The sequence below is a fragment of the Protopterus annectens genome, chromosome 6.part0, assembly GCF_019279795.1.
Source record: "Protopterus annectens isolate FY-2018-M chromosome 6.part0, PAN1.0, whole genome shotgun sequence".
Taxonomy (NCBI): domain Eukaryota; kingdom Metazoa; phylum Chordata; order Ceratodontiformes; family Protopteridae; genus Protopterus; species Protopterus annectens.
In genome coordinates this window covers 273,466,280-273,484,288 of record NC_056737.1, presented here as the reverse complement: position 1 = coordinate 273,484,288, position 18,009 = coordinate 273,466,280, and the positions used below count along the sequence as shown (strand labels likewise).

General features: G+C 43.4%; 1 protein-coding gene across 1 annotated transcript in view; it reads left to right on the top strand.

Moving 5' to 3' along the window:
- Positions 1-18,009, top strand: part of ATP6V1D (ATPase H+ transporting V1 subunit D) — a 421,138-nt gene that overhangs the window by 369,085 nt on the left and 34,044 nt on the right. The window contains exon 7 of the mRNA XM_044074025.1: positions 7,434-7,500. Coding sequence (XP_043929960.1) covers positions 7,434-7,500 — 67 coding nt within the window. The remainder of the gene's footprint in view (positions 1-7,433; positions 7,501-18,009) is intronic.

Here is an 18,009-nt window from a genome sequence, read left to right as displayed (position 1 = left end):
GCAGAATCTCCTTTCTCCATTCCCATGTTGGCTTAGTTCTTAGAATACTTTCTGCTACTTTATGAATATAATATTCTGTGTGGTTATTGTTATTTTACTTAAGGATCTGCATCCAAAATCTCAGTCTCTCCTTGTTTCTTGAGCCACCCCCTATTTCATCATCATCCCTTTCCACTTTGAATTATAGGTTTCTGCTTGTGCTATGTGTAGGAGCCTTAACTGTGTAGCTCTGAAATACCCCTTCAAATTGGGTAATCTCAAACTGCCTTGTTCAGTTGAAAGAATCAGCTTGTCCCACTTGTCTCTTGTTATCTTCCCCTACCAGATAAAATCCTTCAGGTCTTAATTAATTGCTATCCACAACTTTTCCTCTGGTCGAGAAGAAATATGCCTGACCTGCGTATAAAACTGAAGGGACTAAACATTTTAACTGCTTATATCTTGCTGTCCATAGCTATATAACAGAGCTTCAAATTTCTCAATTTTTATATTATCTTGTGTTTAATCTCTTCCCACATATCTTCAGCTGTCACTACAGAATCCTTTTTAATCCATACTCCTAAGTACTTCATTTTATCATGCCCCCATAAATATGGATTTTGTTGAACCAATTTGTGTGTGGATACTTAATTTACAGCTATTATCTTTGTTTTAGCTTCATTCATTTTGTATCCCAAAAATATTTGAAACTGTCTCAAAATGTTCAACAACACTGAAATGTCCTTTTCTAGTGTTATCAGGTATAAAATAATATAATCTGCAAATACAGCCAGTTTTTCTTGACTACTGTACCAATTATATCCTTGAATTTCTGAGTCTCTTATTTTCTTTGCCAGTGGTTCTAAATGTAGTGCAAATAACAAAAGAGAAAGAGGACACCGCTGCCTAGTTCCTCTGCTCAAACAAAAATTATCAAAGAGGAACCCACCCATTTTAATTTTGTCCACTGATCCCTCATATATCCTCCTAATCAACCTTAGAATTTTATTAGGGAATGCAAATGCTTCTATTGCCCTGCTCATAAACTCCCAGCTTACTCTGTCAAATGCTTTCTCTGCATCAAGACCCACCAACAACAGTGGTATTTTCTTACATTCATCTTCCCTCTGGATTATCAATGCTCTGTTAATATTGTCAGATGTTTGCCTGCCCTCCACAAAGCCACATTGATCCATGTCTATTGATTTTGGCATCACCTTTGCCATTATTTTAGCAATTAGACATAAACACTTTATAATCATGGTTTGGGGTTGAAATGGGCCTATATAAAGCTGTATTATATGGGTCTTTAACCTATTTATGTGTACAGCCACCATCACTTTCTTCCAGGATGTTGGTGCTTCTCCTCCTCTTAAAATACTGTTACTTCAAATCTGGAAGTTATTGTTTACTTGATCTTATATGTCTGGGACTATTTTTCCTTTACACTAGTATAGGGGTAAATTCAATATGAAGTAATACTGTCCTTGCAGAGGGTTATGGGTAAGGGGAGGAGCCTGAACACTGGATCCAAAGTCAGATTTGATAGCCCATCCACTGAGGAAGGACAGAAGCAGACAACACAGATTTATCATTATGATAAATTCATAACTTTTGTTTCCAGGTGGTCATGGTACAGTTAATTTTTCTCTGACTAGAAGATGGGGACTAGATGTGCTCCTTAGACCTTCAAGATGCCTTTCATATAGATTACTAAGCCATTCAGTAGGAATCCCTACTTTTGCCTCTGAGTCAGGAATTTACCTTTCTTGCTCTTTGGTCTCACCATAGCCCCCCTGGTTGTTCAAATGCATGACAGTAGTCACAACTCATCTCAGGCTGAAAGGGATCCATGTGTTCCCATAAACGGACAATTGGCTCCTGTCACTACAGCAAAATAATTCCTCAACTCTGCAGGGGATTGTGTGTTGTTTCTGTCTGTCATAGGACAACTTTGTAAATATTAAAATCCAAAATAGTACCCACTCAAAGTATAGAGTTCACTGGATGCCATCCAGGCATGAGCTCAAAAATTGCAAAATATTCAAACACAAGACTTGAATTTTCTCTTTCAGATCTATCATTTCCAGTCTTCTGCAGGTGATCTTACCTCCAACTTTTCTGGTTGTGCAGATTTTAGGTATGCTGACAGCCTCTATTACTCTAGTCTCTCATGACAAATTTCTAATGAGAATTTTACAGTGGGCCTTCAGCATCTAGTGGTCTTGCTATCTACACCCTCTCAATTTTATCATCCATTTTATGTCAGTCTGTAGAAGACATCTGCTTTTGTGGATACAGTCATCTTCAGTTCCAACAGGATAATTACTTACATTACCCCTACTGTCAGCCACAGTTACTATGAATGCCTCCTCTTTGAGATAACATTCTGGAGAGGAGGTCAGTGCTCCTAGTATTGCAGGCTCTACAGGACTTCCTTCCCTAGGGTGTGATCTCAGCCTACGCAGACAACTCCTCGGTTGTGTGGTACATCAGCAAGCAAGAGGGGATCCAGTTCTACCTACTCTGCTGAGAGGGTGTGAGAGTTTGGCAGTGGGTGATGACTTCACAGAGATTTCTGATCACAATGCACATTCCAGTTTGGTCTAACCTCCTAACAGACAGGTTCAGACTTTGCATCTTGATGCAACAAGCAAGATTGGTCCCGCAACTCATCAGTAGCACTCATGATCTTCCACTGCCAAGGCCAGTCTTGCTATGACCTCTTTGAACCTGCAACCAAAACAAATGTTATAGCTACTTTGGCCTAATCTCTCCACAAGGTCTCAGGGACACTATGGTCAACCCTTGGCCACCTGGCCTCCTTTATTCATTTCCTCCCCTTCCTCTCATGACATAGTTTCTGCAGAAAGCATCACTGTGCAAGGCCTCCATTACCCTTATTGTCCCCTTTTAGCTCATGCAAAATTTGCTTTTCCATACCCTGGCCTCCCCTCAAGAAGCAGCTTTGACTTTAGACCATGTTCTGGATCTATTGCATCACTCATCCAGCAAACCTCACCTAGATATTTTCACCCTGAAACTTAACTGCATGGTTTTCCCAGTTCTGGTGATGGCCATTAACTCTTCCTAACAGGTCTTTCAGATCCCCTCAGCTCCCCAAGAAGACTCTAGTTGAAAGATTTGCAAGAGTAAATAGAAAATATTCTTTTTTTGTGAGCAGTACATCAAAGAATAGACTGTTTCTGGCACCCCTACCCTCCCATTCTTCAATTTCTAGCAAACCTATTGACTCTAGCTCTAGTTATTCTACTGTTAAAGTTTAGTTGGCAGCCGTATCATATTTTCACCAAGGTCTAAATTCCACATCCTTAGTTTGCAAAAATGTTTGCAAAGCCTTTCTAAATGGGGTCTTTCCTTTTAAGACCCCCCCCCCCATCAAAGATCCATCAACACCAAGGGATCTCAGTTTTGGTTTGTGGCTCTTACCTAAACTCCCTTTGAATCTGCTTCTTCTTGCAGTCTAAAATATGTCTCCTAGGAAACTGTATTCCTGGTCATTATAGCTTCATGATAACATACTCCATCCTGCAAACCCCATTTGATATTTCATAAGGATATATTTTCTCTCAGATGTAATCCTTCTTGCCTAAGGTCACCTCTGAGTCTATCCTGAATCAGACTATACACCTTCTTGTATTTTTAAACCAAAAAATGGTCGGAAGCAGATTCCACTGGTATAGTAATACGGTGATCGATCAGCTCACAATAAGGCTCAAAGCTCGACTGAACAGAAAAGTTTATTACAACGCTAACGCCAACAATATAGTGCACACGTTTTCATCAAAAGTATGACTTCATCAGATCACCGTATTACTATACCAGTGGAATCTGCTTCCGACCATTTTTTGGTTTATTGGTTTTTCTTTATTTGTGCTTTGTTACTTCTTGTATTTTTCCTAATCACTCCAAGGGAGAGTTTCTACTTCGTATACTGCTGAGTGTTAAAACAGGCCCATTTTTACCTACACTGTACTTAGTCGTCTTATAACGACAACCAGCTCTTTGGGACCTAGTTTGGTAGATGAGAATGGGACAAAGTTACAGATGTTACTGTGTCCAAATGTCTTTCAGATTGCTTAACATAACACATATCTGTTCCATCAACAAAAAAGTTGTCCCAAAACCTAAGGCATACTCCAGAGGGGATAAGCTAATTCCATGGTATTCTTAAAAAACTCCTCAGATGTTCATCATACAGATCACTGCTGCAGTAGCCTTTGCTACAGGGGCCATATCCTGCCAAGAAGTTAACCGCAGGCCAGCTTACAAAGGTTCAAGGCACCTTCCATGCACCCAAAATGTCATGTAACTTGAGCTGAGCTGGCTAAAAGATAAGGTTGGGCACAAAGCCCTTCAGAGCTTTACTGCCACCAAAGAGTATGGTCCTCTGAGGCTTTTGAGGATCGATGGTTGACTTGCGCTTTCCTTTGTTGGGCAAACAAGTTCCTTTTAAGGAGAAACCTTTCATTTTCTTAATTTTGTTGATGTTTTATTACTTTCCTCTTTAGGAAGGTTATTTTAAATCTAGGAGTGTTTTGTTTTAACAGACTGTCTTGAGACTAACATACTTTTAAAAGGAGCGTTCGTTTTTCTCTCAGTTTAAAAGTAACGTTGATTTTTCTTCTATAGAGCTGGCATTGTGTTTTAAAGTGCTTTTTATTGTGTTTTTTTTTTCAGTCAGAAAAGTAACTTTTGTGGACTGGTAGTGTTTAGGAAAGAGGCACCATTTTCAGCTTGACCACTAAACAGACTACCAGTCACACAGTTGGTCCTTCTTCCAGCCACAAAAAGAAAAAAATCAGCAAAGGTTTTGCCATCACAGAGTGCTAGCCATTTGTAACAGCCAAAGGTGGGTGATTCTGTTATGGCCATTTGTTGCACCTTAGACTACTCTTCTTTTACCCTGCAACCCTCTAGTGTTGCACCTACAGCCACTATGGACTGGGGTTAGCCATGTCATCTGCAGCTGTTGGGTTGATGGTTTCCCTGTAGTGTCAGAATTCTGAGCCCATCCTTGGGGAAGTAGCTGCTGCCATTAATAACAAAGTTGGTCTCATTTTTCCTGTCAAAAATAAACAGAAAACCAAGCATGTATAAGCAGCTTCCCGTAAAAGAAAGAGGGAGGTCTTGTTTTCCTGAAGAGATTCAAGATTTGGAATCTAAACAAGAAGATGCAGGGACAGATACAAGGCTTCTTCCTCAGATTTCTTATTCACACTCTAAGGAGACCTCAGTTTCTGAGGGAGAAAGGATACTCCATACCTTGGATATCCACAGATAACTCTTGTACTAGATTGACGGAACAAAATCTTTCAGATCTTTGAATTAATTGTTCATTTCTTGTGAAGGTAAGAAGAAAGGACAACCTGTGTCAAAATGGACTATTTTCAAATGGTTGTCTAAGGGTATTACCTTTTGTTGTACTCACCATTACTAAACTATTCCGGGCAGGATCAAGGCCCACTCTACCAGGGCCTTGGCTTCATCTATGGCTTTTTGGAAAGGGTTGAATTCTAGAAGCTGCTCCTAGGTCCTCTTGGCATACTTTTACAAAGCACTATAAGCTTGATTCCTTCTCTAGGTCCAGATCAAGCTTTGCCAAGACCATTCTCCAGGGGCTGCTGGACTCTTCTCCTTCCACCTGCCAAATGTAGTTAGCTAAAGTACTCTACCCATATAGCTAAGGCTACTGCAGCAGTTATCAATATAATGAACTTAGTAGTTATTTAAGTTGAACTTACCATAACCATAAATGTTCAAATGATCACTGCTGCAGTAGCCGCTCCCTCCCTTCATCCATCCACCCCACTTGATTTTTGGTGCGTTATTTATACTATTGTGTAGACATTTAGTTTTTGTTGTTCCTAGCACTGTCCTTCCTGGGACCAACCTCCTTCTCTGTGCTGGCAGGAAAGCTTTGAAGAGCTTTGCCCCCAAACTTGTCTTTAATTAGCTCAGCTTTTGCTGCCTGACAATTTGGGTGTGTGGAAGGTGCCCTGAAGCTTAGGAAGCTGGCCGACCTGTTTTATTCCTTGGCAGGGTATAACCCATATAGCTAAGGCTACTGCAGCAATAATCATTTGAACATCTACTGTTATTCTGTACTTTCTGACATTTGTGCTACAGCAGCATGGTTACCAATCTATACCTACATCGAGTGCTTCCAACTAGACATGATATCTAGGTCCAGATCTTCCTGTGGTTCCACCATCCTCTTTGGGTATCCTATCATGATGCCACCTGAGGATGCAGGTAGCTGAGGGTTCTGTCTCAATAGTTGAGGTGGAAGGAGGGGATAATGTAGGCACAGAAAATTATCAACTTACCATAATGCTGGATCGTATCTCACTGTTTCTACCTCGACATCCCGCCCTTCTTTCTCCTCCAAATTGTCACTTCCTGGCTTCTGGACAAACCTGGTATTTTATTCTAGGCAAACTCAATGTGAGGATTTACGGGACAATGGCACATCATGGGAAAAGGGAGGAGCTTATGCACTGGAGAATGTGTGTGAGCTGAAAATGTTGCCTGTTCATATCTGCCGCAAGGGCAGATAACCCAGTTAATCGAGGATGGAGTGAGATAATGAAGCTCCAGCATTGTGGTAAGTAAATAACTTCCATTTTATTGAAAGTGTAAGATGGGATTTGTTTTAATAGGCATATACAGTTTGTTGCCGTCATAATAATCCTTTGTTCCTTGTGTGATCTGTAATTGCAAACTCCTAGAGTACTGGACTATTTATTGTTCTTCCACTCTCAGGCAGTTAATGGAGAGTCGAGAACTCTATACAGTGTTTAAGGTGGACTGTAGCTTTAGGGAATGAGTTTCATGGGCATGTTTTCAGCAGGTAGGAGGAAGCAAGAATACCTGAAATAAATCTGTGCAGGCTTAGTGAGAAAATGTAAACTTCATACAGTGATCTTGGATCACAACTGAACCCTGGTCCCTGATGCCATGAGCAAGAAGTCTTAACTATGAAGACACCATGCTTCACATTATGTTAAACAAGCTTAAATAACCATTTTCTTGCATTTTTTTTCTTTGTCCTGATTTTGTAGACCATCTTCTTCAGTATTTAAGGTTGCTATTCCTCCCTTTGGTGAGTGGGTATTTAACTCTTTTCATACATAACAGACACAACTTAAGGAACTGCAGGAGAGGAAAATAATGTTCAGTGCTTGTATTTTTCTCCTGTGAACCCATTTCCTCTTGACTTCATTGCACATAGCCAAAGCAGCTGACTGTTGCGTAGGGTTCATAGATTTTAATTGCCGTGTTCCTATGTACAATGCAGTATGTTGCTGCCAAAGTGTCACCGAAGGTTGACCATTTAGTTTGTATAACAGATTTATTGTGTAAGTAGTACTATGAGTGAATCAAACAAGTATTTGTTATTAATTTTAACTGCTTGTTCCTCTTTTTTTCAGACTTCATTTGTTACGCTTGATGAAGCCATCAAAATCACAAATAGACGTGTGAATGCCATAGAACATGGTATATGAAGTTCTTTGTTTTCCTTTATTACAGTTCATTCATGGAAAAAAAAAACTTGGATTGTTCTAGAAGAAATAATGTCCTTAAAATGCTTACGCTGACGTAGAATAAATATAAAATATTTTATTGTGTAATGTTATATCTGCTATACTGAATTATGTCTTTTATCTGGAGAGTCTAGTTCTTTGGTTGCTTTATTCACTTTTTCAGTAGTAACTTTATCCTTTACAATTTCAGTGGAAAGTAGAAGCCTTTTCTTGGAAAGCAATGAGTGTAAGGCATGGAAGAAATCCTTTACAGATGCCAGTATATTAGTGGATACACAGACACACGTGATAGTTAAATAAGAAAACAAAGTGCTAAGGGCAGCAACACTAAATGCTTTCCTGTTGCAGGTCTGATAAGTCGCTGTTTTGATTCCCTTAGTAAGAGAAGCATATGCAGTCTTACATAAAGTATCCAGCTTTCTCTTTACTTATTGGGAAAAGTATATAACCCTAGAACAGTCTTGGATTATTTCTAAAAAAACAATCTGCCCATTCACCAGGGTGTTACAGTTAGTGCTCCTGGGCCCTTTGTAGCCATCTATTTTAGGAGTTGGGGCTGAGAACATGTTTCCTAATTTTTTGTTAGATTTCTGATCAGGTAGGAGCTCTGATAAGCCACAAGTCACTAATAAAGAAAATTTGGCACAGTCTGTTATTCAAAAATAATGGGCACATAAAGCCTTATTAAAAATCAGTAAATATACCGCCTTTGGCCCTGATGACCTTAATGGGGATTTTGTGAATGAAGTAAGAGACTCGCTATGAAAAATAATAGCCTTGCTATTTAAACAAGCCTTGCAGGATGATGTCCCTTCCATCTGGAAAAGGGCTTTTATAGTCCTGATAAATAAAAATTGGGATGCTACAGATAATTGAAGGTAAATAAGCTTGACAAGCATTATTACGGTCTTGGTTTGGGACGTGAAAACCTTGGGACCTTCACAAAATATTGATATTTTTTAGTATGGGTTTTACTCATGGTCCATTATGTGTTGTATCCTTTTACTCTGGTATTAACATTTCATAGTAATAAAATGCCTTTTTAGTCCTTTCAAAAGCTTTTGATTCTATTCCACTATGCTGAATTGTCACAACACTTGGGAATTTCTTATCAGGCTAAATATTGTTAAACAGATTTCAAATTGGAAGAGCATCAATAAGGACTCTAGGTAGAGTTTAATCTGGATATTTTGTGATTTCTTCTTTCAGACCCCTTTTATTTCAGACGTCCACCATACTGGTTATTCTCAGATGCTAGATTTCCAAGTATGCAATGATGCCAATATAGTGAGACTTGTTTCTACAGTCTGAAAACAATAGTATGTACATCTAAGATGGCAAAGCATAGCCTAGTAAACTTAAAATTATTATAAGGAAAAGTTTGAATGTTGTTTATCACAGATTTTGATAAAGACAAGTAAATATGGTTTTCATATTGATGCAGCATAATATGGTATCGAGAGAGTAGATCTATACTGACAAGTTTAACATCCTGTTATAAACGTTATATGTAGAAAGGTTGGAGATAGGGAGAAGAACAGTGTAATTATATAGTTGGGATGCAAGCAAAGCCTTGATATGTTTCCTCAGAATATTGTCATATACAGACTTTACCAGCTGAAAATTAATCCAGATGTGATTCAGTGAACTGCAATATGGTTGAGTGGTAGAAAATGGAGGGGTAATACGTGAAGAAAAATCTAACTGGATGAAAGTAACTTCACTTGTTTCACAGGGATCTGCCTCGGAATCAGTATTGTTTAATATAGTTTCTCTGCTTTCCTTAGGTTAGAAGAATTTTATTGGACAGATATTCTGATGACTGTAAAACTGATGCAGCTATTTGTAATAATGGAGATTACTACACATTAAATAATTAACTTGGCAAAAACAAACTTAGGGGGATCAAAAACAGGTTTATACTTTACTAGTAAGGGAAGGTAATGACTTTTGCTAACTTCAGAAGTAACTCAATAATCCTTAATGATCACCAGCTTGAAATTCTAGATTAGAGATCTTTGAGGTACATATTGATCAATGACTACATTTTAAAATGCGTTAACTATTAACAATAAGGCATTACACAATTAGTTCTGTTACTGGAAACAATAAAAATGAGGAGAACCTCAGTATCCTTTCCTTTGTATGTATCTGTTGTTATACCTCTTCAGTAATTTGGCCTTTTGTCATTTAACAGTAGAGCTACAGAATTTGTAGATCATTCAGGGAAAATTTACTGAAAGGCAGATGGGTTTCACATGTCAAGCGTATAGTGAGAGACTACAAAATTTTAACTTATTCAGTTTAATTGTCTTGGATTTAAAGATGTTGGTAAAGGTGGATTTAGTCCTTGAATTGAAAACAGAACAGTGCAACATAATACTGAGTCTGCTTTTAGCATTTAATAAAGGCAAGACTGGAAAAGAGACAGTTATGTAAACAGATTCCATAGTTATGGAATTGGCTACCATTGAACCTGCATATGGCAACATCACTTAGTGGTTTTAAAATAAGGATAAGTAGGAGCTAGAAAGGATTACCTGTGGGTTGTAGTAGGCTGGATGAGGTGCTTTCAGAGATGGTCATTACAGTTGCATGTATGGTTTTCATATAGGTGTGATTTAAGGAGGTTTTTAAATGTGGTAGTGTGGCTTTGTAGCCTGAGGTCTGGGGGTAGGGTATTCCATCTTTTTGCAACTTCATAAGGGAATAGAGATTCCCCTGAGCTGTTTTTACATGGAATGACTTCAGTTAGGGCTTTGTTACTGGACCGTAGTTCCCTGTTGGTGTTATGGAAGTTTAAGAGGCCTGTTAGGGCAGGGGATTTTATCAGGAGGATATAATATTTGATGGAATAAGTTGAGCTGGTGAGAGAGAAATAGGTTTGGAAATTCTACCCAGTGCAGTTTATGCAGGGATTGGCAGTGGTGAGACTGAGATGTAGTGTTTGTTGCAAATGTAGCTATTTTGTTGTAGCATATTGAAAGTTTGTGTAGGTCAGTTTTATTTAGATTGGTTAGTACTGGGGATGCATAAAGTAGGGCTGATAAGAGATGAGTTCTAGTTTTGGCACTTCTAGTTTCGCAGGTTAAGAATTTGTTGCTGCAACAGAGGCAACCTAGCTTTTTTGTGGACTTTGGAGATGGTTAGGGATATGTGTTTATTGTATTTAAGTTGGTGGTCAGTTAGACCTAGTAGTTTGGCCTCTGAAACAGGAGTTATGAGTGTGTTATTGACAGTATGGAGAAGGTAGGATTTGTTGTCTTTTTGGGTGGAATAACATTAATTGCATTTTTGGGGGGTTCAGTATTAGTTGAGAATTGTTTAGCCAGTTTTCTGTTTCTAAAAAGGATTTTTGGGCTTGGGTTTGTAGCAGTTGGATGTTGGGTGCTGGGTGCAGGGCAGATAAGAGTAGTGTCATCTGCGTATTGGACTATGTTGGCTTTTGTGGTTGCTAAGTCGAGTTGGTTTGTAAAGATATTGAAGAGAAGGGGGCCAGGTATAGAGCCTTGAGGTATGCCACATTTGACTGGGAGAGGGGGGATAGGGAGTTCAGCCATTTGACAGATTGAGAGCGGTTGCCTAGGTAGCTAATGAAGCATTGTAATGCCTAGGTAGCTAATGAAGCATTGTAAGGTATGACTGTCAAGGTTAAGTTTGGAGAGAAAGGATAGGAGTTTATTGTGGGAAACTGTGTAGAATGCTTTGGATAGGTCTAGGAAGGTGGCAGAAGGTGGTAGACATTGGGGCATTTTGCAATCACATGATTTTTTAAATGATATTTTACCTGAACAATGTTCATTCTCTTATCGTAGAGGACGTAACATTAATTCATATCTTACTCATTACAAGAGATATATTCCAAACATTCCATATCAAACAACTTTATTTGGAGACATATTAGTGGGTTGCTTCCCATGTGGCCACTGCACTGCTTGTCAACATGTCACAAAAACAACTGAATTTACAAGTAAAAACACTTCTAAAGTGTTTAATATTAGAATCTTTGCAAATTGCAGTTCTGATTGGGTGATATATTTAGCAACCTGCACTTGCTCTGCCTTTTATATCGGCCAGACATCTAGACCTGTGAAATTTAGGATAGGAGAGCATATGAGTGCTATTAGGAACAAACGTTTAACTAATGCATTATATAAACATACTATAGATCACCCATCTGCTGCATTCAAATTTGTTGTCATTGACAGGATAACACTACATAGGAATTATAAAGCTGGATGGCATAGTAAACTCAACCAAATGGAGAACATGTGGATCATTAAATTAGGGGGACTGTTCAGGCCTTGATTAAATTAATCAGAATAATGATTTTCATACATTGCTTGTTTTGTAGTTTTGAAATATTGGACTGAGATGGATTTATTATATATTATGCAACATTTCATTATACTATGTTTAAGGCTTGACTTTTTATATATGTTATATATATTCTACATGTTTATATATATAATATGATAAATTAGGATCTGAAGTAGGATATTCATTTGTCTGCAACCTGTGGGTTATGGATCCGATATCGGATCCGAACCGGCATGGTTTTCCAGCTATGGATCCAAGCTCTCAGCTCCTCCCCTCACCCATAATGCCCTGCTCTACCCTCATGACCTCAGATCTCGTTTGCCGCGCTGGTGACTGGATTTGTATTCATAGCTCTCAGCTAAGTGGTTATTTCTTACCTGTTAAAACAGAAAATTTAAAGTTTTTTGTGTATTTCTGTGTGAAAGTTTAGGTTTCCCTCCTTGATAGTTTTATTTTGAGTTAAATTGAGTAATTTTTTTTCCCTCCCCTCGCTGTTGCGTAGAGTGTGTGTGTTGGGCCTGTGTGTCTTTTTTTGTTTAAGTTACTTTTAGTAGCTTTATAGATTATGGCTGATCAGCCTAAATCTATTTTCTCAAAATGCTCCGAGTGTGGCCATAAGCTCTCTCCGGCTGATGGCCACACTCGGTGTGTTAAGTGTCTCGGGGTTGAACACCTCACATCTGGTTGCTCCATTTGTGCAGGGTTCAACCCCAGGGCACTGAGGGAGCGGAGGTCCAAGCTTGTCTTGGCGGGTCTTTTACCGCCAGACTCGGCTCCGGCCTCCGCTCCTTCGGGAACAACTGTGGCTACGGTTGTTCCCCCTGTGGCACCCCCTCCTGCTCCTGGGACTCAACCTCCCATTTCTGGAGAGGAGAGGGATGCAAGAAAAAAGGACCAGAGGGAGAAGCACCACAAGCGGCGGGCCGAGACCTCTGTTTCGGCCCCGCCAGCCAAGCGGGCTTCTCCCCCGGCTCCGTTGTCGGCTCGGTCTCCTCCTTCTCGGCTCCGGTCCCCTGTGTGCTTTTCACCGGGTCCTGAGGAGGAGGAGACCCGATCTCCGTCGAGGCTATCGAGGAGGCACTCCAGGCCTACCTCGGTAGCCTCGCCGAGATCTACATATAGCCTTTCTGATGCTGATCTGGACCGGATGATGAGAAGGTTCATCCAGGCCCAGATGCAGATGGGAGTGCTCTTGCCTCCCCCCCCTCTGGGGAGCTCAACACCCTTTTAAGCCTATTGCTCCTTCTCCGACCCGCTATCCGGGTTCGGAGCAGCTGGAGCCGAGCAGCCGGAGCCGGGGTGGGTCGGCGCCGATAGTACTTGGTACCGGATCCGACCCTGCCCTCGAGTGCGTCGGATCCGACCTCTCGGAGCCTGGATCCGAGCCTCGGATCCGGGGGGATCAGTGCTCCTTCGGCGCCGTCTGTGTCGGAGCGTACTGTCCCTTCGGATCCGAAGCGCCAAGCGCCGGCTCCGTCCACTCTTCGGATCCGAGGGGAGCCGATTGTCGGATCCTTTGGTCGAGGTCGGCTCCCCTGCGGCTTTTGATGTAGTGGAGAGGGCCCTGTTGAGGGTCTCCGGACCCCCGGCACTTGTTCCGGCTCCGTCCCGCGCTCCCTCTGCACTGGGCCAGGCTTCCACCATCCGGCCCTGGGACAGCCCGTTTCTGTGCCCCAAGTTGCTCCTATGGAGCAAATTGCTGCTGCGAGGACTCCTCTGACAGCCCCCAGAGGAGGTCCTCGCAAGCATACGTCAAAAGGAGGCACATTGACTCCCGAGTCTCTCACAGAAGACACGGACTTGGAGGAAGGGAAGGCTCCCCACGGTCACCCCGAGGATGTCTCCTTTGGAGACATCATGGAAATACTCCGTATAAGGGGTGGTCTGCCCCAAGTCTTCCTCGGACGAGTCCGTGTTCTTGGAGGCATTTGAAGCGGGCCCGTCTACCTCTTGGGTGTCCCCTGCCGACCCCTGGTGGACCTTATTACCACCAGGGCGTGGAAGGAACCGGACACCGTGGAGCCAATTCCCAAGAGACCGGATAGGATCCTTAGTCCGCCATCCGACCGGGCCCATTGGAGTAAGGGGCCTCCGGTAGATGCCATGTTGACGGCGGCCACAAAGAGGGAACTGGCTCAGGAGAGTCCTCAGTCCACCCACCGAGCAAGGAGTCTCGGATGATGGACCGCTTGGGAAGCGGATGTTTAGTTCGGCGACCTTCTCGGTAAGGCGCTGAACTATTTGGCACATGTCATTAGGATGCAGCGAGATCTTATTAAAGAATACGCTGCATCCCCCGAGTCCATTTCGGAGGAGGACAGAGTTCTGCACTCCACCCGTATGGCCACTCTTAGGTCAGTTACAAATACTTCTATGCGGCTACTCTCCCATGCAACGGAAGGCGCCGCTAGAGCTGCAGGGACAGGACTGGTCACTAGACGTCAGGCCTGGCTCCGTCACTGCGATTTTTCTGAGCCCTTCAAAGCGTCGTTTGCGAACGCCCCCTTTGATGGTTCTGCTCTGTTTGGCAAGACCGTTCGCGAGACGTTGACCCAGAGCGAAAAGGACGGGAAGACGCTGTCTGCCGTCGGAATCCGCTTCTCTGCACCCCAGAGGCCCTATTCTAGGAACCAAAAGGGTCAGAAGAAGATGTGGTTCCGGAAGTCGCAGCAGTCCCAGCCTGCTCCGGACAACCAGTCCTTCCATGGCAGAGGACAGGGAGGACGCCGCCCTAGAGGCAGAGGGGCTCCCAGAAACTTCGGGTCCAGGGAACCTTTCTCTGAACGGCCCGCGCAGCAACCCTGAGGGGTTGCCCGACTGCTCTACTCTGGAGGCAGTCGGGGGACGTTTTTCGGGGCACCTAGCGGCATGGGAGTCCATAACATCGGACCGCTGGGTTCTCCAAATCATATCCAGAGGATATTGCATTCCTTTCCTTTACCTTCCAAAGTTGAAGTCCCTCCCAGACGTCCCACCCGGTCAACGGGAGGCCGCTTTGGCAGAAATTGGCCATCTGCTAAAGAAAAGAGCCATCCAGCCCGTTCCCCCAGACCAGATCGGATCAGGGTTCTACTCCAGATTCTTTTTAGTGCCAAAAGACGGGGAACTAAGACCAATCCTAGACCTCTCTCTCTTGAATCTGGCAGTCCCCAAAGAAAAATTCCGAATGGTCACTCTGCAATCTATTCTCCCCCTTCTGGGAGAAAATCACTGGATGTGCTCGATAGACCTCAAGGACGCGTACTACCACATCCTGATGGACAGGCGCTCCAGGAGGTTTCTCCGCTTCGGCTGGGAGCCAGTCACTACCAGTTCTGGGTCCTTTCCTTTGGTCTCACCACAGCCCCCAGGGTGTTCACCAAAGTATTAGCAGTGGTAGCGGCCCACCTGAGGCTTCAGGGGGTGCAGGTCTTTCCCTACCTGGATGACTGGCTTCTTACCGCCCCAACAAGGCATCTACTTCTATTGGCGCGAGACTCCTTTCTCCATCTTGCTCCCTTTCTGGGCATCACAATAAATACAAAGAAATCCAACCTGGCACCCACACAGCTCTTAGATTTTATAGGGGCCAGGCTAGACACAAGGAGTTCTGAGCCTTCCTCACTGCGGACAGAGTTCTAAATCTGCAGCTCCAGGTGCGGGCCATTCTCCATTCAAGTTCTGTTCCGGCGGAGTTGGTCCTGAGGGCTCTAGGGTCCATGGCATCGGCTATAGCGCTTCTTCCTCTTGCCAGGCTCAATATGCGCATTCTACAGTGGACGCTCTTAGTACAGTGGTCATACCTTGCTCTCCCCATGCATCATCCCATAGCGATCAGCAAGGCTTGCAAGCGGTCCCTCTTGTGGTGGCTCCACTCCCCGGATCTCCACAATGGCCGCCCATTTTGTGCTTCTCCCCTCTCGCCACGGTGACCACGGACGCCTCCGCCTCGGGTGGGGGCACTTTGGGCCGGACCGTCCAAGGCACGTGGAGCGATTCAGAGACCTTACTGCATATCAATGTTCTAGAGATGAGAGCAGTGCTCTTAGCGTTGCTAGCACTTCAGGACTTTCTTCCCTTGGGAACAATTGCAATTCAATCGGACAACATGTCTGTTGTCTGGTACATCAACAAGCAAGGGGGAACAAGGTCTTACCCTCTTTGTCGAGAGGCCATGAGAGTTTGGGAATGGGCAATCTCCACCAATCGCTTTCTAATAGCAACGCACATTCCGGGTCGGTCCAACATCCTAGCGGACAAGCTCAGTCGCACCATTCTGACCCCTTACGAGTGGTCTCTCAATTGTCTAGTAGCGGAACGCATATTCGCACGGTGGGGAACCCCTTCATGTGATCTTTTTGCTTCTCCCTCAAACACCAAGTGCGACAGTTTTTTCGCTCTAATACCTCCTCCCGGAGGTACCCCAAGAGACGCTCTGGTGCATGCTTGGCCACCCGGTCTTCTGTATGCCTATCCACCCTTGCCTCTGATGCTCCAAGTTCTTCAGAAAGCCTCTCGGGTGGGTTGCAGAATGATTCTCATTGCTCCATTCTGGCCTCGACAGATCTGGTTCCCCTTCCTAAGGTCTCACTCGGTGAATCCTCCTTGGATTCTAGATCCCATCCCGGATCTGATATCCCATCCATCCTGCATTCCTCCTCCGAATCTGGACAACCTGAAGCTGACCGCTTGGCTGCTCCAGTTCCACTCTTGATTAGGACTCCCGGTATTTCATCACCGGTTAAGGCAATTTTGGTGGCAGCTCATAAACCATCCACTAGAAAGGTTTACCGAAGCAAGTGGAAACGTTTCTCTTTGTGGGCGGAGCAGCAAGGCCTGAATCCCTTCACGGTTCCTCTTCCTTTAGTGCTTGACTTTCTAACCACTCTCTTTAACGATGGTGCCAGCAGTTCCACAGTCAAAGTACAACTGGCGGCAATTTCTCACTATCACATTGGCCATGACTCTAATCCTCTTATGTCAGCCAGATTGTGTAAAATTTTTCTTAAAGGTACTTTTCTTCTCAGGCCCCCTATAAAACAAGCAGTTCCTCCTTGGGACCTCTCTCTGGTCCTACAGGCCTTGACCGCCCCTCCTTTCGAGCCAGCGGCTACGGTGGATCTCAAATTCTTGTCCTACAAGACAGCCTTTTTGGTAGCCATTACATCGGCCAAGAGAGTTTCTGAACTTCAAGCATTATCAGCTAAACCTCCTTACTTGGTTTTTCATCCGGACCGTGTCTCCCTCAGGACCAACCCGTCCTTTCTTCCTAAAATCGCTTCTGAAGCTAACATCAATCAGTCCATTAACCTCCCTGTTTTCTTCCCTAAATATGAAAACAAAGGTGAATATAAGCTACATTCACTAGATGTTCACAGGCAACTTAGATTTTATCTGAACAGGACAGCTGGTCATAGGCAATCCGACCAGCTGTTTATTTCCTTTGCAAAATTCAATTTGGGCAAGCCAATCTCTAAAGTTTCTCTGTCCCGCTGGATTTCACAGTGCATTTTATTGGCTTATCAAGCTTCAGGAAGGCCCGCACCGGAGGGTGTTCACGCCCATTCAACCCGGTCAGTATCTACATCGGCAGCCTTCAAGGCTAGGATTCCTCTAGATGATATTTGTGCAGCAGCCACGTGGGCTTCATCTCATACGTTTATTTCCCACTATAAGTTGGATCTTGCATCTAGGGGTAGAGCATCCTTTGGCTCCGCGGTGCTCCGGAATATCCTTCCATGATGGCCGCCCAAGATTCAGGTAGCTGGGGACTCTGTCCCACAGGTTGCAGACAAATGAATATCCTACTTCAGATTTAGAAGTTATGTACTCACCATAACGTTCCATCTGAGTAGGTGTATTCATTTGTCTGCAACCATCCCGCCCTCCTATCCCCCTGGCCTTTCAGTTTCCTGCATATTCTTTGTTACCCTTGTTAGGGTGTTGTTGCTTTGGCAAACTCGATCTGAGGTCATGAGGGTAGAGCAGGGCATTATGGGTGAGGGGAGGAGCTGAGAGCTTGGATCCATAGCTGGAAAACCATGCCGGTTCGGATCCGATATCGGATCCATAACCCACAGGTTGCAGAAAAATGAATACACCTACTCAGATGGAACGTTATGGTGAGTACATAACTTCTAATTACATTTATGGTATAACATAC